The 23,878-nt window shown below is 44.1% G+C and overlaps 2 protein-coding genes across 5 annotated transcripts in view; both read right to left on the bottom strand.

Moving 5' to 3' along the window:
* Positions 1-2,318: 2,318 nt before the first annotated feature.
* On the bottom strand, positions 2,319-9,486 carry RPL26L1 (ribosomal protein L26 like 1). Of its 2 annotated transcripts, none has more exons than XM_007062356.2 (4): positions 9,373-9,486; positions 7,726-7,898; positions 6,300-6,440; positions 2,319-2,492 (listed from the first exon to the last, which is right to left on the bottom strand). In XM_007062356.2, exons 2-4 carry the CDS (start codon positions 7,891-7,893, stop codon positions 2,364-2,366), a joined length of 438 nt encoding a protein of 145 aa, XP_007062418.1. In that variant the 5' UTR covers positions 7,894-7,898; positions 9,373-9,486; the 3' UTR covers positions 2,319-2,363. The 2 variants fall into 2 exon arrangements, with proteins under 2 accessions (XP_007062418.1, XP_043408805.1); XM_043552870.1 differs by lacking the exon at positions 9,373-9,486 and adding an exon at positions 9,002-9,353.
* Positions 9,487-14,812: 5,326 nt separating this feature from the next.
* The window catches only part of ERGIC1 (endoplasmic reticulum-golgi intermediate compartment 1), a 103,360-nt gene continuing 94,294 nt past the window's right edge, over positions 14,813-23,878 (bottom strand). For all 3 annotated transcript variants that reach the window (XM_027824767.3, XM_007062354.4, XM_037906442.2), the window contains one exon: positions 14,813-16,818. In XM_027824767.3, the coding sequence (XP_027680568.1) occupies positions 16,711-16,818 (108 nt within the window). In that variant the 3' untranslated portion in view covers positions 14,813-16,710. The remainder of the gene's footprint in view (positions 16,819-23,878) is intronic.

Raw genomic sequence — 23,878 nt, forward strand, 5'->3', positions numbered from 1 at the left:
AGCTGCGGGATGGAGCTCAGGCCTCCTGCAGCACAGCGCCAGTCCAGTCTGGGGGTTGTGCAGGCGGCCGCTAGGCCTCGCCCCGGCGACTTCCTGATGCCTTTCAGCGAGAGAGGTAAGGCGGGCAGTCCCCCAGCACTGCTGGAGCACAGAGCAGGGTGGCTCCGACCGCCAAGCCCGCACCCCCGCTGCTCATTCCTCGCTGCACAGCTACAGGAGGCCAAGGGAGCAGATAGATTCCCACTGCCTGGCAGTGCGAAGCAGGCCCTGTGGACTCTAGGCTTAAACAAGAAAGGGGACCCCACCGTGCCAGGAGCTGTAGGAGTAGAGGAGGGCAAGCCGTACCCTCGAGAATTTAGTTTAAAACAAGAAACCCGAAGAAATGGAACAGCTAGCGAAACTCTTCTGAGGGTGCGGTCAGCTGCAGGAGCATCAAGTCCAATTGCTGTGTCCGTGTGAAATGGTTTCAGCTTGAATTCTCCATTTCAAATCTTAGATTGTAAGGGCAAAGACTATACTTCTGTACAGCACCTCCTGTAGCAAAGGCCTTATCTGACCCCATAACAAAACTGATGGGCCTTTGTTTATATAGCACACATAGGACTATATATACATTTGGAGAATGTGAAGATAATCCTATCACACTCATATCAGTGGAAAAGTGGCCCTTTGGTCTAAAGCAGTGATTAGAACAAGTAACTTGGGATTCACTTCACAGACCTCACTCTGCCTCCCTGGACGACTTTGCGTTTCACTTTCTCCATCTAAAATTTGAGATAAATATGGTTTCAAAACATGCTGTGAAGATGCAAGGATAGAGGTGGACTAGTTTCGCTAAAATAGTGGAAATACTCTTCCCAGAAGGTATCCAACATGGCCATGTCAATAGAGTTGATCCATTCCCACATGAACAGAAACTAAAGTATATTAAGCACTGTGTTTGTACCTGTGGAAAGATGTCTACAAGGGTATGTCCATACTGCCCATGCCAGCTGACTTGGGCTCAGGCTAAGGGCCTGTTTAATTGCCTTGTAGATATTCCGGCTTGGGCTGGAGCCCAGGCTCTAGGACAGTGAGATGGGAGGTCCCAGAGCTCAGGCTCATATATCTCTGCAGTAGACAGCCACATAAGCCCAGTCAACTTGCACAGGCCAGCCATACACTGCAGTGTAGACATTCCTAAAGAGACGAGGATGAAGCCTCAATTTATGCAACAGTCTCCAAATTATTAAACACATTCCAAATTAATCTTTCCTCTGGATTCTCACTGCTTCCCATATTTTAGATGGTAAATCTTCAAGGCAGGAGCCGGATTTTTTGTCCAAGCTTATCAGTGATTGATAAGTCATTCGCTATGCCAGTTAGCCATCCAGTAAAAGTGAATTGTTTTCACCAGTCTGCAACAGCTTTCGGTCATTTCTATTACATTCATGTCAAAGCTCATGGAATTATGTTTTACTTACATAAATTCTCAAAAATAGCTAAAACAGACAGCTACTGGTAGAATTTCACAAAGTGCTGAAAATGAGGGAAGCCTCTTCTCAAACTTCAGTAATAATTTAAAGGCACATCACAATTCAGTAACTGCACAGAACTAAAATAAAGCTACCACAACAGGGTACTTTAATACCTTGGTCTGTCGTCTTTTACTTCCACTTCATTATATGCCAGTGTAAAACTAATATGCAGACAAGTCTATTTACTTCTTTGAAGACAAAAGTTGGCTCGTGCAAGAGCCTGTGGTTGCAAGCGCTGCACTCATCTGCCTTGAAAACAACACTTTGTAGACTAAAGACATGGCCAATTTCTCCCACTTATTTTGCCAAGTATGTGATACTTCAAACCAAATAACTTACGTTCCTTCACGGTTTTATACATGTCTTAAAGTTTCATTTATAGAGATGGAGAGGAGAAAAAACCCAATATAGGCGCTATTTATTCTAGCCACATGTGCTTTCTCCCCAGTTGTCCGTACAGCCTCCCCCCTGCATCAACTCTTGCTACTATTCTTGATTTCTTGGACTGTAAACTCTAAGGTACAGCGTCTGTCTTTACTGGCTTTGTAAAATGTCATACACATCTCTTGTACTACATAAAGGAATACAAAGAACCAATGTGCATGCATGGTGAGAAGATACTAAATCTGCTTTAACCAATTTAAAGCATCCAATGGATAATAAGAAAACAAGCCTGTTCTTTTAATTAGTAGAAGTGCTTTTCTGAGCATCCAATATTAACATGTGAAAGTGGTATGAAGAATAACACCAATCCAGACAGACTGTACCAACGCTTCCAAAAGTAGAACACACAACAATAGGTTTCATTTTAGCAGTTCTTTTAATGGGTGACACACAGGAGACCATTTATTCTTGCATCTTTTCAATGGTTTCTTCCTTGTATTTGCCCTTTTCCTTGCCAACTTGGCGAGACTTTGCTTTACGTTCCAAGATCTTTTTGCGATCCTTGTCCAGTTTTAGCCTAGTGATCACCACCTAGAGAAAAAGGAGAAATAATAAAAATCTAATATTAAAACAAACGCTAGCAGAGAACTGTACCATCCTAACACCTTGGGAGTATCACAGTTAAACCTATTGGCATTATTAAATTCCCAGGATTATCATCTAATTTTAATATAATCATAATATCATCTAGAGTTGTAGCTCAGATATTGCCGTTCTTGCACATTTCAAAACTACATAGGATTCTAGGATAATGCAAACTAAAATTTTTTTCTATTGTCCCTCACAAAAAAAACAAAAACAAAAACAAAAAAAACCAAACCAACAGCCCACAAATGCTTCACAGATCTTTTAGAACTGCCTCCCCACTGACAGTCAGGTCCTCTTAATACACAGCATATGAGAACTAGCGGAAAGGAACAAGAGGCATTAATCTGAGTTTCATGTGAATTGGAAAACGAACACAAAGGCCAGCACACTGAACAAGCTCTAGAATTGTGTGTATTCATGGACTAAAATAGACGAGGTAGGTGGGGTAATATCCTGGGTTCAACATGTCTGCATATAACAATGGACTGAAATAGACATATATTCAGGTTCTTGGGAATTGATAGTCCTAGTGTGCTGTGATAAATTGAATTGATAGATTTTACTTTTAAACTTGTCTTAGCTACAGGTAGAGGTTTTGTGGGTGCTAAGGTTATTGCAAACCAGCCAAAGGACAAAATTATCACTGAGATATATAAGTTTACTGCTTGTATTATTGTTATACCTGCAGACCCCAATCAGGGATTGAGGTTCAACTGTACCAGATGCTATACAAAGTATGTGGCTTATAGCTAAAAAGACTATATGCTTTAACCCTTTCCCTGCTGTCCCCTCACTGCATCTGCTCTACTATCCAGAGTTTTCCTCAAAGTCTTAAAGAATGTTATCTGATAAACAAATACGCAAATGTAAAATTCACAACTTGCATCAAGCTGGGATATATAGAATTTGAAGCTAGTGGCCATTACACCATCTAAACTGACACCATATTTGCAGAACTGAAATGGATTACAAGTAATGATCACACCTTCAGAGAGCTTCCTTCACCATTCACTAGCATAAGTACCAAAAATAAGCAACTTAAGCAAAGTTGTCCACAGTAACAACTCCCTCTTTACAGGGCACATAATGAGATATCCCCATAATTTTGGAAAACACTGCTGCTGTTGGCTGTGCTATTGGTTTAGCAACAAAACACTTAGCATGGCCAATCCATTTATTCAATACAGAATATTTTCAAAATATAAACAATATGTTGACCAGTTTAAAGACAGACAAAGATTATAAATAAAATAGGTTAAAGAAAAGTAGCAATAACTGATGGTCAATATAATACATACTTATACTGGGTCTATACAAATAAACCATTCAATAGAGGACCATCTTGGGCAGTATATCATAGGTAGATTCTCAAACATTTCGATTAAAGGTGGCTTTCTTGTAATTATAAATCTGCATTTCCTGTGCTCCTGCCTTGAATAAAGTTCTCTCTTTTAGAGATTCACTAAATAGCACAACCAGCCCAAGATCAGCAAAGGCATTGTTTGTACACCGTACAGTTAAATATCTTTCAAACCAAGTTCAGCTCTGAGTCTGTTAGCAAGTTAAAGAATAGCACTAAAATCGTCCCATGTTTGCGTAATGGATAGAAAGCATCTGGGAAATAATACTAATGGAAAAAGTTGTCATGCAAACAGCAGACAACATTCCAAATACAATTTTACTGGTCCCCTTTCTTGGAATGCAAGAGCCACCAACCTGCGTGTGTTGTGCTGTAAACATGTGGCTGCTGTCAGAAGGCTGCAGTCTGGCCAGGCAGTTATCAAATCTTATTAACACATGGGTACATTAGTGATTACTTGCCAAGCCCAATTTGCTTCCAGATTCCTGAAGTTATTTCATAATAAGACAGTGATATACACAAGAGTTTCCAATGGGCACCTTAGTTTCCAGACCCTTGCAGCAGCCTACTACTTTTCTGCCTCTCCAACTGGCAAGGAAGTAACAGAACTGGATTAAGCAGTGCTAAAAGAACAATAAGCAGTGCTAGAAAAAACAGATACATAAACCACTAAATTTGTGAAGTAGTGAGTTAATGAGATATCTACTGTATCTCCCATCAAGCAATATTTGGATACTATTTGCTTTAAAAAAAATGCAACTCTGGGATCTAGTTCTAATACATCCGCACAGATCTGAAGTAGGACTGTACAATCTAGCCAGTATTCATTCTGCTCCTGCCACCATTGAAGAAATAAATGCAACATCAATGGGACAAGAGGAGGTATCCTCCTGCTACACTGAGAGGCAGAAAACTGCAGAATTCCCGCTATCCCCCTAGAACAGCGGTTCTCAAACTGTGGGTCATGACCCTGTTTAAAAGGGGTTGCCAGGGCTGGCATTAGACCGGCTGGGGCCCAGGCTTGGGGATGAAGCCCGACGGGGCTCAGGCAGACTCAGGCTTTCATCACCCCTCTTGGGGTCCTGTAGTAATTTTTGTTGTCAGAAGGGGGTTGCAGTGCAATGAAGTTTGAGAACCCCTGCCCTAGAAGTTTACTACATAACCAGACTGTCCTTTTTCCTCTCTTGTATATGCAGCTGGTAATTTCCTTATGGAAACAGAGCTTCCTTAGGAGACACTGCTTTCTTGGTGGGTGGCCCAAGACTGGAATTAACTCCTAAAGGAACTAAGGACCATTAGAAAACTCATTACTTTCCACTCTTAAGTACAAATCAACATCTTCCGGGGGGGGAGGAATGACAGATGTTAGTCATTTTGCTTAATGCACTACTGGAAGACACACAGCTACTATAATGATGAGTGTGCTAAAAGAACATACATAGAATAGAATGGTAGATGTGATGCATTAGAGATGAGGTCATATTTCCACTGTGTAGAGTTTTGTGGTGGAACCCATTAGCTCAAACCCAGTCTCTGGGCACAAAACTGTGTTCTTTGGATATAATTCTGTTCCCCTCTATCACATACAGTTTGTTAGAGGTTTCAGGAAACCTGTCAGAGCTGGGTTCACTCAAAACTACCCTTGGCTGGTCAGTGTGGGCCAGACAAAAAAGTCTTGTTATATCTGCTTCAAACTAGGTTTCTAGCTAGCTTTGCTATTATTTCATTAGTTCCCTATATATTCTTAAATGCCTGTCTATGATCAGCAAAACAAGCATTTTCTTCATCTTCACTGAATATAAACCGCCTTAAACCATGTTAGGCTGAAGCCACATTCAACCAGCAATATTTTTCCTGGCAACAACTCCTTCATTTATGGAGGTGTATTTAGATATTTCTAATGCGTCCATCAGAGTGGCAGAAATGCCATACAGGAAGGCTGAAGGATGGATCAGATCAATCCACAACGTATGACAATCCCATTTTCACCACTGCAGAGGACTGGTGTGTGTGTTGGGAGGGGCAGGGGGTGTCCCCCAATATGGCAGTTACTACAATGTGAATGTGCACTTAACAGTACTTTTGTTTTTAAACAACCAAGCTTTTTGGACATTTTACAAAACGTTTTAGCCTTTCACAAGACCCTGCAGTTCAGATGCAAATAATTTCTTCATGGTCAATCAATTCACAGCAGGAAGAACCCCAAAATTCGGGTTCCTACTTCCCTGCTGCAACTAGGACATTCCCTTACTGTATAGTTATGCCAGTGCTACGGCTTCTCAAACTACTGTGTTGTGCGAGGACAGCACTCTACTTCTGTAAATGGCACCTATTTCCAAAGCTAACAGATTTTCCTTTGGGGAATTTCAGTTCCCATGCACGTATTATACCTTGCTAGGATGGATTCCAACATGGACCGTTGTGCCGTTGGCCTTCTCACGCTGTACGCGTTCAATGTAGATGACGTATTTTTTTCTGTATACCTGGACTACCTTGCCGATTTGCTGGCCTTTATAATGTCCCCGGACAACCTGACCAAAAAAAACCAGAGCATTTAACTTTCTCAGGTTTCACAAATTCAGTCTCAGACATAGATAAGAACAGTAAGACCTTCACAGGCTGAAATCCCACCTTTACCCCTTGTGTGCGACATTACAGTGAGATCTCATATATTGCTCATAGTATGAGCAATATAATGTTCAGCTAGATATAAAATATAATGGAAAGGAAGCGTATTTCTCCTTCAGTAAATTAGATTCAGAGAACTCTAAACTGCTTGAAGTTTAAATTATTAAAGGAGCTCCTTTTTCTGTATCTGTCCTGTTTGAGACCTGTAACTAAGTACGACAGGTTTCAGAGTAACAGCCGTGTTAGTCTGTATTCGCAAAAAGAAAAGGAGTACTTGTGGCACCTTAGAGACTAACCAATTTATCTGAGCATAAGCTTTCGTGAACTACAGCTCACTTCATCGGATGCATACTGTGGAAAGTATAGAAGATTTTTTTATACACACAAAGCATGAAAAAATGGGTGTTTACCACCACAAAAGGTTTTCTCTCCCCCCACCCCACTCTCCTGTTGGTAATAGCTTATCTAAAGTGATCACTCTCCTTACAATGTGTATGATAATCAAGGTGGGCCATTTCCAGCACAAATCCAGGGTTTAACAAGAACGTCTGGGGGTAGGAAAAAACAAGGGGAAATAGGTTACCTTGCATAATGACTTGCATATTTCCCCTTGTTTTTTCCTAGCTGCCCCCCCCCCCCCCCCGACGTTCTTGTTAAACCCTGGATTTGTGCTGGAAATGGCCCACCTTGATTATCATACACATTGTAAGGAGAGTGATCACTTTAGATAAGCTATTACCAACAGGAGAGTGGGGTGGGGGGAGAAAAAACCTTTTGTAGTGGTAAACACCCATTTTTTCATGCTTTGTGTGTATAAAAGAAAAGGAGTACTTGTGGCACCTTAGAGACTAACCAATTTATTTGAGCATAAGCTTTCGTGAGCTACAGCTCACTTCATCGGATGCAACACGTAGCTCACGAAAGCTTATGCTCAAATAAATTGGTTAGTCTCTAAGGTGCCACAAGTACTCCTTTTCTTGTAACCAAGTATGGCTCTCAAAACACTTGTCTTCCACACATTTTTTTCCTTGAGATCTCCCCCACCATAGCCTAGCCTGCTATGAGATTAACTCCAAAGCCCTAACAGCTATTTAAAGTTGTCTGGCCCATCTCTCCTGCAGAGATTCTACATAAAACAAGATGTCCACAAGGCTCAAATTTCACAACAAAGACTAAAATGGTACCTACCTGGACTTCGTCATCTTTTCGGATCGGCATAGAGCGGACATTGTATTTCTGCCTTAGCTCCTTGGAAAGGGGAGAAGACATGATCTTCCTGCGAATGTGAGAGGGTGCATTGAAGTGCCTCTTGCGGTTCTTGCTGCGGTCCGAGGTCACAAAAGGATTGAACTTCATTTTGGCTGCACAAAGAAACATAAAATTGAAACTCTGAGGCATTCATAGCAAAAAACAAGCTTGGTGTGAAATTCTGCATATATTATATATGACACAGTTCCAACTAGATTTCAACAAAATCCTGTAGGCACTTACTTTAGTTTCCATCCACAAATCTCTAGCTTGCATTAACACAAACCTGGGTTTGCAACAAGGTTATATAGCATGTTCCCATACCAATGTGGTGAGGGAGTTCTTCCTGAAAAACCATACTATAAACAATCACCCTGAAAGTCTATAGCACTACTTCTGACCCAAAACTCACTGTGTACACCAGTCAGGAAAACTGTACTAGCAATAACCATAATTAAGTATGGTGGTTGTAACCAGCACAGTTCTATTTCCATTGTGGCCATAACCTAGATATTTGAGGGGGCTTGCATCATTTTGTATGCTTCTATTAAAGAGAAAAATGAAGGTTTAGAGAATATAGCAGTCCTGTAATTCAAGTATATCTTGGAATTTTAGCACAACGTTTGTGACACCCCACAATATCAGAAACGTCACATAGCAGCTCAGTGTTTTAAAGGCAAATTAAGCTCTCGGTGATAGAAACATGTGCCCTCTACCTGCCTATGTTCAAATGCGCATGTTCCAATTTGCAGTGAGCTTGGGTTGCACATGAATACAAGACAGGGCTTTGAAACAACCCAATTAAAAATCAGATACTGGACATTGAAGCTTAGTGCTGGCCAAGCTCAGTGGCAGGTGAGAGAGCATGGAACTAAACAAGAGGCAGGAACAGGAGGCCACAACATAAAAGCTCATTAGCAGAAAAAATACAGGAAAGGAGAGATCAAGAAGAATCGGTTACAAAAACTAAGTATCACAACTGAGGCATACAAGTGACGGGAATCTGGGGTCTACGAGTACCATTCAGAACAGCCTCCAACGTGCACATTTTTTAAATATTCCACCAGACATGACATAGGAGCGAGGAGTAGCAGAATCTTGGGTTGTTTATGTGCCGCCTCCACCCCAAAATAGGGGCAGCATCTCCCTCTCCGGGGCCGACACCTCGGGAGATGTGCAGCCTCCCACCGTCTCACCGCGGAGAAATAGACTATACCGTGGGGTCTTTAATCTCGGCTCCCCGCCTCGAGTCATTTCCCCAACAGGGCGGTTGCTAGTAGGTCTCCCCGAAAAAGGCCAAGCCCCCAGCAGGTGATCGCTCCCGGGGCAATGGGGACACGGGTTGCTCGCTGTGCTTTATCCTCCACCACCCTCCCATTCCCTATTGGGCGCAATCCCACCCTCACCAAGGCCCCAGGCATCTTCTGCAGCCGGGAGCCCCCTCCTGCCCCGCCAGGCTCCCCATACAGGCACTACACTGTCGGCCGCACGGCTCCCGAGCTCCCCCTAGCACCCCGGGCACGGGATCGAGGCCCCGTGGGAAGGATGGCAGGGGATTATAGCGGCTCCCCCCAGCGCCTCCCTTACCCCGCAGCTGGCTCCACTATGGCGGCCAGGAAAGAGGATTGGACGCTGCTTCCGCCTGCCCTACGAACTCTAAGTTCTCGCGAGAATCAAAGGGTGAGACTGGGGAGGAAAAGTGAGCAGCGCCACCAGGTGTTCGCCGAGCCATACGGCACCTGCAGCAGGCGGGCTGCTGTTGCAAAAGCAAAAAGCAGCAGATGCTGTCCTAAGCCCCATTGAAGTCAGTGAGGTTGCACAGTAAACCAGGGGCGGGCAAACTTTTTGGCCCGAGGGCCACATCAGGTTTCCGAAATTGTATGGAGGGCCTGTTTGGGGAAACACAGCATCCTCTAACCGCCAGGTGTGGCCCAGCCCGGCCCCCGACCTCATCTGACAGCCTCCTGGGAGTGGCACGATTAGCCAGGTCAGGGTCTGCCCCAGTCCTGGCCGGACTCCCTCAGGACCCACTTGCCTGGAGATAGGATGACCATACGTCCCCATTTGGCTGGGACAGTTCCCTTTTTAAGCTCTGTACCAGCCATCCTGTGCGCCCCCCTAGCAGGGCGGGGAGGAACGTGTGTGTGGGGGGTGGCAATGTGAGGTGTCAGGCAGCAGGGTTTGGGGTGTCAGCCCCAGCCCCAGGTAGAATGGAGCTGCGGGGGGGGGGGGTTAGGGCCAGCCCCAGCTCCTGGCAGTGGTGCAGGGAGCAGAGGTGAGGGAGGAGTCAGCCTCTGTCCTGGCAGCGGCATGCGGAGCTCGGGAAGTGGGGGGGTGTCAGCCCCTCGCTGCAGTGTGGGGAGCTGTGAAGGAGGGGTCAACGCCAGTGGCGGATTTAGAGTTAGTGGGGCCCTGTGCTCAGCTTCATTTTTGGGGCCTCTCCTTGGGACCCAGCCAAGAAAAAGAACATTCTCTTATCTCCCCTCCCCCCCCCCGCCCCTGTTTTTCATTCTTTTTTTCTTCATCCTCCTCCTATAAGCAATAGCAAGTAAATGAAAATAAAGTGAGGTACCTTGATTGTTTTTGTAGTCTAACTTATTTTTCCACAGACCACTTGAAAATCGCTGAGGGTCTCAGCCGACCACTTAATGATCTTTCCAAATATTGTTTGTACCGTTAGCTAACTATTGTAAAGCGCTTGGGATAAGAGTGCTTTATAAAAAACTGTAAAAAAACATTGGGGTGTGGGGCCTGGCCAGGACTTAGGGTGTGGGAGGGGACTCAGGGTGTGGGAGGGAGTTAGGGTGAAGGAGCAGGCTAGGGGTTGGGGTGCAGGGTCTGGCCAGGAGTTAAGGTGAGGGAGGGGGCTCAGGGTTGGGGCAGGAGGTTGGGGTGTGGAGTGCTTACCTGGGGCAGCTCCCATTTGGTGCAAGGGGTGCAGGTGGGGATGTGCGGGGGTGCAGGAGTCAGGGAGGGCAGGGGGCTGGGGGTTTGTGAGGGGAGGGCAGGGTCTTGGAAGGAGTTAGGGTGTAGGAGCAGGCTGGGGGGGGCAGGGTCTGGCCAGGAGTTAGGATGCGGGAGGGGGCTCAGGGCTGGGGCAGGAGGTTGGGGTGTGGAGTGCTTACCTGGGGCAGCTCCTGTTTGGTGCTCAGGGTGCGGATGTGGTGGGGTGCAGGAGTCAGGGCAGGGGGCTGGGGTCTTGGGGGGGTTCTCAGCCTCCCTGCCCTGAGCAGGTCATGACAAGGGTGTATGGGTAGGAGGAGTGCGGGGGCCCCGCCTTTGCTCCACCCAGCCCCGATTCCATCCCCTGCCCAAAGCCCCCACCCCCATCTTTGCTCCGCCCTGCCCCAATTCCACCCCCTGCACCAAGGCCTCCCCCCCCCCCCGCCTCTTCTCCATCTCCTCCCCTGAGTGCACTGTGACCCCGCTCCTCCCCCTCCCTCCAGGAACACAGCAAACAGCTATTCGGTGGCAGGGGGGAGCACTGGGAAGGAGGGGAAGGAGGCGGAGAAGACGCGAGGGAGAGGGGAGCTTGGCAGCTGGTGGGTGCGGGACAGAGGCTAGGGGCGGAGAAGAGCTGGTGGGGCCTTGGACTGCAGCCCAAGCAGATCAGGCCGTGCCGGGGCCCTTTTGGAGCTTGGGCCAGGCATCATTGTAAACCTAGTACTGATAATTACCACCATAAAAATAACTTACCTGCATGCTGTATAGGCACCCTTAAACTGCAGCTCTGTTCAGAAAAGCCAAAATTAGGTTGGCTACAGCCATAGATGAATGTATTCTGATGCAAATAATTTCACTATGATGGGAGGTAATACTAGATCATTAAACTATGCAAAGTACCATTTGCACAGCCATTTGGAACAATCCCTCCAACCTGGCTCAATAGACTTTGGCTAGCAGGACTTGCACAAGTGCTCTAAACGTAGGTATACAGTACAGACAACACTTTGAAATGGCCACTTGTGCTGGAGCTTGGGCTCTGAAACCTAAGGGAGGGAGGGATATCAGCACCACAGCTGGAGCTTTAACTTCAAAGCCCTGTCTATACTGCTATTTTTAGAGTACTAGCATGAGCCCTGCTACCCCAACTGTGTCAACCTGGCTTGCTCCAGACTGCTGTGTAGACATACCCTAAAAGTGTCCTCAAATGAATTTCATATCCTCAAATGAAAAGCACTACAGAAGCATGACTGTGTTTTGCCCTACCTTGATGGGACCACTTGTAAACTGATAGGTTGTAGTACTCAGATTTATAAAAACAGCTTCTGTAATACTCAGTTTTCTTTTTAGCAGTATAGTGAGTTCATACACAGGATTGTCACTTCTGGAAACCTGGGTTCAAATCCAGGCTTGAATTCAATTGCAAGCTGGCAGGGCCTGATCCTCTCTCAGTATTTTGAACTGTCACACAAATACAGATATTAATAAACAATATGAAAATTAAAGGGAATATGGTGACTCAAACAAGACATATGATAATCTACATCATTCAATTTTATAAACCCTTCTTCCCTTCAGCTTGACAAACTGTCTGGCTTAATTAACACAATGGTTCAATCAATCATTATAACCGTGTATTGCAAAGGATTAAAAGAAAGAGAAAGTGCTTTTATACAGCAAGATACATATTGAAAAGGGCCAGTCATGGAAGGTTCTGAGCACAACCTGCATTGTGCTGAGCAAACACACTACTTCCACTAAAGTCAGCTGGAGTTGAGGAGACTGAGCACCTCCAAGTTTGAGCCCTACCTATTTTTTATGCCCTGGTAGTGAGTCAGCGTCAATTAAAATTCAAGGAGGCAGTCTACTGTTTCAAATTTCCACCCACGTCAGAATGCTTACCATGATTTCACTGTACACAGCTCATTAAAATAAACAAAAACATTTACAAATGAAAAACCCCATCAAACCTGGTCTTGCAAGGCTAGTGGAATGAGAGGCAAATGGAAGTGAAGTTTTATGCGATTATATCCGAAAAGACAATGTTCTTTTAATGTAAAGGCTGTTAAGTGAAGCACTCAAAAGTTAGGAAATGCTAGAATTAAAATTGCCTGTGCAACCTTGATTTGGCACCTTTATGCATATGCATTGTGAGAACCCTTAATTACATGATTGCATGCTATTTTTCCATAGGCCCCTGCCTCATTCAGTGAGCCTTTGTTTCCGAAACTTTAAAAAAAATAAATCAGTCTGAGGCAGATATCCTGCAAGGAAAATTTTAACCTGAACCATCTTTTTATGGCAAAGTTATAAGCAACTGAAAAGCGGGTCTTAGTTATAATGAACAGCATTGGGGAACCTTAAGTATAGATGTCGCTACCTGAACTGCCTATAAAATGACTACTCGGTGATCTTACTTAGTCCAGCTGGTACTCTATTAAACCCTGGTTTGCAAAACATCTGCAAACAGACATGCACAAACCTCTTCTGAGTATTTGTTTCCACCACTTCCAAACACTAGCACCACAAGAGAGCCCTGTGTCCCATTTTCCTCAACCAGTCCTCAGCACTCCACATACATTTGAGGAAACACCATATTGCCGTGGACTTTTCACAGATCTGGAAATTGAAACCCTGGTTGCTCCAGGGCCTCAAGCAAAACTGTCTGGGCCCCCATTTCTTCAACTGTGTGATAGGGATAATGCAGGTTTCAGAGGGCTTATGAGGATTATTTAGTTACTGCGGAGATTAACATCTTAAAAAGTGCTAAATATTTATTTCTGGGGATGTCCCTCCAAGAAACCCTAAATCAATATTTTGACGGAGGTACATGTAAAAGCAAAGTGAGGGGAATGGAAAAGGAGCATCTATGGGATGTCAGAATATGTTTAATAAAGGAGTTTGCTTGTTCATCTCTCTCAAAAGAGAAGGTGACTTGTAGCAGCCACTTTGCTTTTACAGTAGCAGTCTTTGCTTTTGCTCACAGAAAAATCCAAAGGCTCCATGATATCAGCTTAAAGACAACCCAAATGGGTCTTGGGTTGCATTAACCTCTGTTATCAAGGACACAACCTGGTGCCTTTATCAGGATTCTGTACGCACTCCATGTCAATTTCTACCTCAGTCACATTCCTTAAAGATGTCCCTGTCTCAGCAATCTGCAGAGTTTTGGGCTTCTGCCCACACTTTTGCAGAACATTATGTGAACACTGGAGATTCAGGTTTCAGAGTAGCAGCCGTGTTAGTCTGTATTCGCAAAAAGAAAAGGAGTACTTGTGACACCTTAGAGACTAACAAATTTATCCGAGCATAAGCTTTCATGAGCTCACTTCAGCTCACTTCATCGGATGCATGATGCATGAGATTCAGCCTCCCACGCCATCTTAGGCTCCTCAGTACTCTGTAGCAACAGACTCCACTCTCAAGTCCCAGCCCTTCATGGGAGATACTGCTGTGAAGTCACCTACAGTGGAGCTCTAGGGACCTAAAGTATGTGTCAGCTACAACAAGGGGACGGAGATACCCAGAACATACAGCACCATTGGTTTGGCAAAGCTTGAGAGGGTGTGGATCCATTGCCTGGAGACAGGTCCTGAGCTGTGATGTCAAGATCTGGATGATCCCTTTTTTCCAAATTCATCTGGAATTTGAAAGGCTGTTGGGGCTTTATCTCTAGAAAAAACTGAACTCACTAGCAGAGTTATGAAACAGCTCTTTGACTGGATTATTTCAGTGGATTTTTTTGGAAAGAAAGCAGGTAAGCTGAAACCTAATTGAAAGCTAACACAGTTCGATTGGCTGTCCTATAGCCAAGGATCTCCGTTTTTAAAGTGTGGGATAAAGATGCACTATGCAAGATGCTAAAATCATATCCTTTTAATCCTTTAATCTAACAAGCTCTGAGCAAAAATTCAGCGAACGCAAGAGAAAAAATGAGGACATGTTTGCTTTAAGCTTTGGTTGGGAACCATGAATTAGAGGAAATTCCTCAGCAGGCAAAAGAACTGATTATACTGAAAAAATCCCATGTTCCCTCTGCAAAGCAACCACCACTAAGTGGGCAAAAACACACAAACACACACACTGAAATGAAGACAAATGTACTGTTTTCAACTTGATTTCTATAAATGGAAAAAATGTATAAAATCCATCCATACATTAACAGATACAGGAAGTTACAAATCCAATTCACACCTAAAATAATAGTGATCAGTCCATTAAAAAAAATGGGAAATTCCACCGCTGTAATTTTACAGTAGTTACTACAGGGGAGGTACCAAAAGATTTTTTTCAATATGATTAAAAATTATTGGCTATCTTCCCTACTTCTAAAGCAATGAGACAATTTCAACAGATACATATTGGGCAGATTGAAGTGTTTCTGGCTCTTGCATCAACATGGAATATTCAAGATGCATATAATTACAATGTTCTATTTGGACATTTTCACCTCCAGGAGAGGGCTAAGGACAATAGATACTACTCCAAAGAAAGCCTTAACCAGTTCCAGAACCTGTAAAGTTGACAGTCTTGGGGTTTATTGTTTTATGATTTGCAGTAATCCGGGACCACTCAAAATGTGTCCCCCCTCAGGTCACGCAATTTACAAATCGTGCAAAGTCTGAAGGGATGTTTAGGGGCCTATGGAGAACGCGCTGGTGGGTCAGTCCAGTTCCCAGTGGACTGACTGATGTTCACATCACATACGAACTGTATCTGGCAGAAAATTTCCTCTCATACTCCCCATTGCTGGAGGTCTCAGACAGGTCAAGAATTAAATGAAGGGCTTGGAAACTCAGCTACCCTTTCATGCTAAGGGTTTAGAAATACTGGCAGGAGCCAGTCTGTGAGGAAAGCTTGCCCTGTTACTGCCTGTGCGATATCTGTGACTAGACAGAGGACTTCAGTAACTGCCAGTCTAGGGCTGGTAAAAGATGCGTGGTTCAGATTAAAAAAAAAAAAAAAAAAAGTGCTGGGAATGCAGGCACCTCAAAATCCCAAAGGACAGACGTATTGTGTTTTACAGGTGTGAACCACAGACACAGACAGCACAAGGCACCAAGCTGTGTGCATCCACCCAACGCATCCCAGCATTTCTATGAACAAGTAGCATGGGTGACCCTTTCCAAATAAATCAAATTGCAGACTCCAAATGAGGTGGTCTGTGTTTAAAAAAGGCAGGAGAAAAGGATACAAAGCTAGTATTGCAATGACAACTATTCCCCTTCAAAACAAAAGGCCACATAAAATAGCGTAACTCAATTTGGCCATCTATAAACACAAGACTGGATATTCAGTTATTGGGAAGAAATGAAAATATTTTTACATCCAAAGAGTATAACAGAGGCTGTCCCCTTCCCCAGTTACAGGTAGTTTACCCAGGAAAAGGTGGTTGGGGAATTTAATCATATTTGCTCATTTCATCTAGAGAGGGTCAGATCTAAAGAGGAGCTTTTCAATAAGAAACAAAACATATTGAAGTAATTTTTGCCTTTCTCTCCTTGGGATTGCTGTGAGGACTAAGCACTTTCCATTCTTCATCAATGGACACATCACTCTTTTCGGCACTGTGGGTAGAATTTCTTCCTAATACATAATTTTGCCTTATAAAATACATGATTGTCTAGTCATGCAATTCCAATAGCATGAAAGAGTTGCAAGAGAATTCACTTACATCTTTGCAACCCCTATATACGGAACCTTCGTGACACTAAAGTGTTACTCTGTAGGATCCTGGAGAGTTAATTCATAAATGCAATTTCTACATTAGAAACCTTTTGGGGGGTTTTGTGGGGAGGGGGCTGATGACTCAGAACTTTGAAATGTAGACAGATTTTTGATTTGTTGAAAAGAGCTTCATTGAATAACTTGACTAAAGAATAATGTATCAATTCAATCAAATAGAAGAAACAGAAACAGGTGTGTGTGGGGGGTTCTCATTCTTTACTCCTGCCCCTGGAGCTTTGGATAACGGTTTCATTGCTACTGCATTTTCCCTAATTGGATCTTCTTCCAGGCTTCAGAGGCTGTGAAAATGCATGAGTCAAGGATCCCAGCTACAGTAAACGTTCCTCCAATAATGGCGCAAATCTGAAATTTACAAAAAGAGAGAGTTTAGGGATTTTGTTGATGAGACAGACATTCACACAGCTTGAAACCCAGGGGAAAGGTAAGTGCTTACAGTTATTGTATTTGATAGAGTCAATGGGTTATTTTGAGGGGGATCAGTGCTGAGGAGATGGTTACATGTCAAGGCATGGGAACTACCAGTCCTACTGAAGGGGAAAGGAACTTCTTCACAATACTATTAGCCCATTCTCTCTGCCAGCCCTACTCAAGGATGAAATCACCAAGTTAAACACAATGTCACTTGTCTGGTGTGTATTTACAAGAGTCCCCTCTTTATCCCCAGTATCACAAATGTAACTGGATTTTCCCCTGGAGTGAACCTTGATCTCACTTTGTCTGAACCCCCTACTTCTGTTATCTATTTGAGTAAGTACCCAACCCCTTCATACTCCAGGTTCATGCATAAGACCATTTAAAATAGTTTCAATCTGGTACATTTTAATCTAGTAGCTACCCCAAGAAATACTCCAAGGATTCATCACAGTACTGACATCAGGACACATCAGTTATTGCTTTTGAAATGTGCACCTACTATGTAGGGGACCTCCAAAGCATGTCCTCACTGTTCCCCAGCCCACCTCAGAGAGTATTAATATACTAGCACAAGGAAGAATTTAAGGCAAAGGAATCTGACCCACTAGTTTCTATCATATGTTCCAATAAAAAGTACAGCACATCTCAAATGTCTAATAAAAGCACCCTTGACTCACCTTTGTCCTTTCCCATACTCTGCCACTATTCCAGAGACAAATATCTGAGCAGCCTCCCAAGACAGCAGCAGAAACTCTATCACTTGGCACATGTTAAAAACATCTGAACAGAACACTAAAAAATGTGCCACAGGGAACAATGTTGCATTGGCCCCCAAGGAACGGGAAGGACTTGTCACATCATAAATCCACCTCTAACTTTTAGGATTCTGTGGTATGAATTTCTCCTTCCCCTGGATGTATGCAGTGTTGCTGTAGCCACGTTAGTCCCAAGATATTAAAGAGACAAGGTGGGTGAGGTAATGTCTTTTATTGGACCAATTTCTGCTGGTGAGGGAGACCAGCTTTTGAACTTACACAGAGCTCTTCTTCAGGTAACCAGAAAAGCTCTGTGTAGCTCAAAAGCTTGTTTCTCTCACCAACAGAAGTTGGTCCAATTAAGTTATTACCTCATCCACCTTGTCTTCCTCTGGATCATCTTCTATGTAGAGTAGCCCTCTGGAATCTCACTACTCTCCCTTCCTGCTGACTCACTGGCCTGGTCGTGATTCTATCCCTCCATACACTCACCTCACTTTGGTGGTTCTGTCCCTCCGTAGTCTTGCAGTTGATGGTACAATATCCTTTCCTGATGCTACACTGATTGACAAACAGCCTCTCTCTCTGTTTCATAGACTCAGCTATTTTCAAATCTCAGCAGAAAAATCTCTTCTCCCTTATGGCACTTAAATCCCTCCCCAACTAGCTTTAGCACAATGGCTTTTAACTAGGCTTGGCAGGATTTGATTTAAATGGTTAGCTGACAGCAAAAGTCGATTTCACCCGACACTCCATATATCCATCAGTAACAATCAGCAAATGCAGCCTCCCGCCCTAGCACCTTGTGCCTGCAAAGATCCAGGGTCACCGGCCCTACGGCCATCCGTGGAGCCCCCTGCTGTCAAGCTGTCATCTCACTTACTCACTGGCTGGGAGCGTGGGGGGCTATCCCCAGGGAGGAGCCATTCAACAGCAAGATGGCCTCCCCTGTGGCCAGGGACTTGGCCTCCTCTTTACAGTCCTCTGCTTTGCCCTGCCAGGACTGCAACCGTTCCCCCACCTTATGCTTGCAGGGATCGGGAGTCACTAGCCCTGCAGTCACGCAGGGCGCCCCTTGCAGCCCTGCTCTCATGGGCCCCTGCAGTCCTGCTATCAATGCCCCACCACGGTTGCACAGGGAGCCCCTTGCAGCACGGCTATGAAACTGAACATTTATTTTAAACCATTCAATCAGAAAAAGGTTAAAAACAAAAATCTGTATCAGCCACTGAATTGACAAAAAAATAAAAATCAAATTCTGGCAAGCCGACTTTTAATTTAGTCACCACACAACATCTGTCCACTGCAGCTTTCTATCATCCATAGCTGTCTGCCTTCCCTTATTTATTGTAGAGCATTTTGCAATGCAGGGCGAACGTGTGTTGTTCAGCTCGTAAAGGACGGAGACGAATAAGAGGTAGAGCTGGCAGCGACACAATAGTTAAGGCATCTAACACTTTCCATTGTAAGAGCCCATTTTCAATTGTTTATGACTTTGCCAAACTAACTGTTCAGGCTGAAGTTTTCCATTCTGGGTGTCTAACTCAGGCTGAATTATTTAATTAATTAAATGTCAACACAACAGGAAAGAAAAACAAGCTTAGGGAAAAATGTTTTTCCAGTGTTAAAAAACTCACAACTATTTCACTGAGAAGCTCTAGCACCTTCATGCTTTGGAGCAAGGACTAGAAATGTCACAGGGGGGTTGCCTTGGAAGTCAGAGGTGTTTTTTGGTGTCCCTATGAAAATTTACCCAATTTGCCTGAATTCTAAGCCTTGGAAAATCACCAATTGTACTTGCTCACTAGAAGTTTGCAAAGAGCTTGATAGCAAAATTTTCTGAACATTCCATGCCCACAGAGCTCTGTAGCAATCGTGCTGAGCATACTCCACCCCACCAGAGCTCACAGCATTCTCTGGCCTGGGGCTGACCAGGACTTTCTTTGCAACTGCTCCTCACAGCTGTTGGGGGCCACTGTGGTGCCCAGCACCAGAACTGTATGCAAGGCGACTGCCTTTCCTGTGCTCTCAGTGCTCCCTCTGCAGGTGCCCAGGCAGCGTGGAGAAGGAGGAAACCTGACTTGGGAGGGTGGAGGATTAAAGTGAGGGCAGGAGCAGAGGAGGAATGTGACAGAAGGAAACAATTTGGGGAGGGCTGGGGACGTGCTAGGGGACAGAATCAGAAGAATCCGTAATTACTAAAACATATTCTTCTCCAGAACCTGGGAATCCTGAGTCCCAGTACTCCTCTGTTGGCAAATACCTGTAAAACCACCAATACAGTGTGTCTCATCACACTCTAGTAGCTGGTGCACACAGCAATAGCAGGCCAAAATCATTTAACACTTAATTAGCTTAAAGGGCAGATGTCTGTTCTGTGGAACTAATGGTTCCAATTGTGCTGATGGCCCATGATGGTATAGGGATCAATATGGTTCTACGTGGGGTTTTTTCCAGATTGCTTTTCGAAAAATTTGGGAAATTACATGAAAAACCCTATGTTAAAAGAACACATGTTTAATAGTCACATGCTCAAAAATTAGGAAACAGCTTTAAGGTTGCTAATGCAACCCTAATTCCCCCTCTGCCCACTCTGTCTGCATATATATGAACTTCGATATAGTCTTTAATTACATGATCACATACTATTTTTCACAAGACCTCTGCCTCATTCAGGCACAGGATGAATGGTGTTCCAGGAATGAATCAGGGCTGTCTAGTAAATGAGGCTGTTGGCCCCGCCTGCTTCATTTGTTACAGAAGTTGCAAAGTGTGCAGTGAATGAGGCAGGAGACTGCAAGAAAAAATAAGCAGTGGATTTTATGGTTAAGGAAGTCAAATGCCACCTTGGAGAAACGGATTCTTATCCCTGCCTCTACCAGAGTTCCTATGTGATGCTGGGCAAGTCACAACCAAACTTTTCCCAGGGGGCCACTAGCTGTGTGTTTCTCATTTTCTGAGTGCCCACCTTGAATCACTTGGGGCCTGATTTGTGGAAGTGCTGAGTGCTCACAGCTGTGGCTAAAATTAATAGGAGCTGTTCTGTGAACATCTAAAATGTTAAGTACTCTGAAAAGTCAGGCTCTGCGTGTCTGAGTGAGGGCATCCAAAATATGAAGGCCAAACTTCTGGCCTACTAGTCTCTTTTATAATCAATATATCTCCTTTATATTGCTTCAGTTCCCCATCTGTAAAACAGGGTTGATACCAACCTGGCTACAGAGGGATGCTGTGAGGATAAAATTAATAAATATTTGTGAAGCATTCAATACTATAATGATGAGCACCATAGAAAAGCCCATGAGGAAATTAATAATTCTGTATTCAGTGCGAGGTTTAAATTGTATGCAGTAAATAAGGCATGGGCCAGACCTGAATGATGGGGATAAAAAGAAATATTGAATAGATATCCCATCAGTGAGCACCATCCATCCTGGGCAACGAATGAGTCAGTAAAAATAGTATGTGTTCATGTAATGAGAGACTCTATAATAATGCATACGAACAAGGGGCCCAAATTAAAGTTGCTACGGTTTCTAACTTACGCGTGCTTGCCTTTGCAACCTTAATATTCTTTTAATGTAGTCTTTCTGTATGTCATTCAGACTGCAGCCTGGGGTGGCTCACTGAACGATAGTGAATCTTGGAGCTGGTGAAAGGTGAACAAACTGCAGTGCTTCCTTTGCTCAGGAAGAGGGAGGATTTGGACACATGCCAGATCTTAGCGATGGATGGGAAAACAGAATAAAATTATTTAAAGCTTCAGGGCGAAGGGTCAGCAGCTATAGGGAAGTTAGCTGTGCAACTTCGCTGGGAGGGAGCCAACCCCGATTTAGGCCTATTGCACCATATCCGATTTGCCACAGAACAAATCCCACTGGTATGCCACACAGACGAGCAGCAGTGGCCGAGTTAGGTAGGGAGTTTGTTACAGTAATAAACAGCTCTAATGACAGACTAATGATGAGAGAGCAGTGGGGAAGAAATCACTCATTTATAAACATATTTATAACCAGTGATATTTGTGTCCTATGAGCTCAGTGAAACAGCAAGATGCCTCAGTGACGGTGGGGCCGGGTGATGTGTTTCTTGCAGCACAGCTGGCATTCTGGCAGATGAAAGCCTCAGAAACCAGAGCACCTGTCAGAGACTTAATTCATAGTTTTGGGGAGCGAGTACACTCTACACACTCTGCCCCTCTCCCTTGCCACCCCTGTGAATGTGACGCATGGTGACGTTTCAGGGAAAGTGACAGCTGAGGAGGTGGGCTATTTCAGTCCACAGGAGATCAGCTGACAGGAGATTTTACACCACAAAAAATGCTTTTACAGTTTGCATCAGATGGTAGGAAAATCTGACTTTAGTGCCGCCACAAGAGGGTGGGGGGAACTCACAGAAAAATACATATTCATCTGCACAGCTCTGTACTGCTGAGTGCTTATGACTCACACACACCTGGCATGTGATTGGACTCTGCCTCCCAGCACACACAGATTTTGAGTTTGCTGTGACCAACAAAAGAGGCGATACACAAGGTCTCTCTCTGGGTCAATACAGAAGCGATGCTATGTAATTTATTTGTCACAGTCCACCAGTGAGGTTCTAATATGTGCTCAGAGTCCTGTTCTACGGTGGGCTTCACAGGAAGCAGGCACTACACTATTAGTTACTTGTGTAGTGCCATGGGTGCAAAGAAGCTTTATAGATAGAATGACCAGTAGCTGCCTTAAGATATTTACGCCTATCCCACCATGGGGGAAGACAAATAAAAGAAGGGGAGTAAGGGTGCAGGGAGACAACAGTGAGTGATCATGTGATGATAACATGGGCAGCACATTGGAGAATTTTAACAGATATGATTAGGGGACTACAGTGCAGTTCCTAGTAATGGAAGGCTGCACGGGTATAATGAAGGGAAGATGAAAGAAGGGCAATGGCAACATGGCTCTGTCTTCCCTAAGTGAAATACCATACTGAGGATCTTCAGGGTTTCTTCATGATCAGATTTTAAGAGCAGAAGGGGCCACTATAATCATGTAGTCTGACTTCCTCCATAAAACTGGCAATATATTTGCATCCAGTAATCCCTGCCCTGAGCTCAATAACTTGTTGTGGAGCTAGTGCGCATGTATTTAAATCAAAACTCGGTGTTATTCTAAGAGAGCTCATGTGATGAGGAGTCCACCACGCTCCTCAATAAGCTGTTGTGATGCTTAATTGTGGTCACTGCTAAAAATCTGCACCTTATTTCCAGTTTGAACTTTTCTAGCTTTGACTTCCAGCCCCTGGATCTTCTTATGCCTTTGCCTGCTAGAATGAAGAGCCCTCTAATATTAGGCATCTTTTCCTAATCTTCCCTTGGGATTGGGGGTTCCTACATTGCTCCTTTGTAACTATCTGCTTACTCCTCCCCCAGAGCTAACCCTGTGGACTAAAAGGCTGCTCTCTGGCCAACCACCTAGGGGAGCTCACAACTGATAAAATGTGAAATGTTGCATATACCTACACCTTTATCCACCAATGACTTGTCTACACTGCAAAATGTCACTCTGTTAACCAACACATTAACTACCATGATGTTAAAGCTCTTTAGACAAGAAGAAAAGGAGTACTTGTGGCACCTTAGAGACTAACAAATTTATTTGAGCATAAGTTTTCGTGAGCTACAGCTCACTTCATCGGATGCATTCATTTAGACAAGGAACGTCAAGTTTAACGTTGTGTCAGCTGTTTGTGACTAACTGTAGGGTTCACAACCAGTTGACATGATGGTAATCATGGTAGCCCTGGTCTTCACTTAGTGCTAAATTGTGCTTAACACTATATTTGTTAAAATGGGATACTTAAAGCATTTTCTAGCACAATACTTTTTGCCATGTATAGATTAGACCTCTTGCATGTCACAGAATGAAGTTCTTAATGTCACTGGAAACAAAAGGTGCGGCCACAAGTTAACAAGTGTTAGACTAGAACAGCACTGCAGTTCGGATGGCAGTAATGAAGGCCATAACATATGGTACAGCGCTGTGTGTTCTGATGTATCAGTCTCAGCTGCTTTGGGATTTTAAAAAGAAATTCCATGCTAGTGCACGATGTCAGACATCCTCTGTTTATCCACAGAACAAATATGGTAAGGACAACAGCAGCACAAGAGTCCACTGGAACTATATTGCATAGTGCCAACACTTCTTTCTTACCTGACCTCCCAGTACCTCCCTAAACACAGCTGGTAG

This window comes from Chelonia mydas, chromosome 8, assembly GCF_015237465.2.
Source record: "Chelonia mydas isolate rCheMyd1 chromosome 8, rCheMyd1.pri.v2, whole genome shotgun sequence".
Lineage (NCBI taxonomy): Eukaryota > Metazoa > Chordata > Testudines > Cheloniidae > Chelonia > Chelonia mydas.

Coding starts and splice junctions, on each gene's coding strand:
- RPL26L1 (XM_007062356.2), bottom strand. CDS start 7,893: ATGAAGTTCAATCCTTTTGTGACCTCGGACCGCAGCAAGAACCGCAAG. Junction 6,441..7,725: donor GAAAAGATGACGAAGTCCAG/GTAGGTACCATT, acceptor TTTTTTGGTCAG/GTTGTCCGGGGACATTATAA. Junction 2,493..6,299: donor TTGGAATCCATCCTAGCAAG/GTATAATACGTG, acceptor CTTTTTCTCTAG/GTGGTGATCACTAGGCTAAA.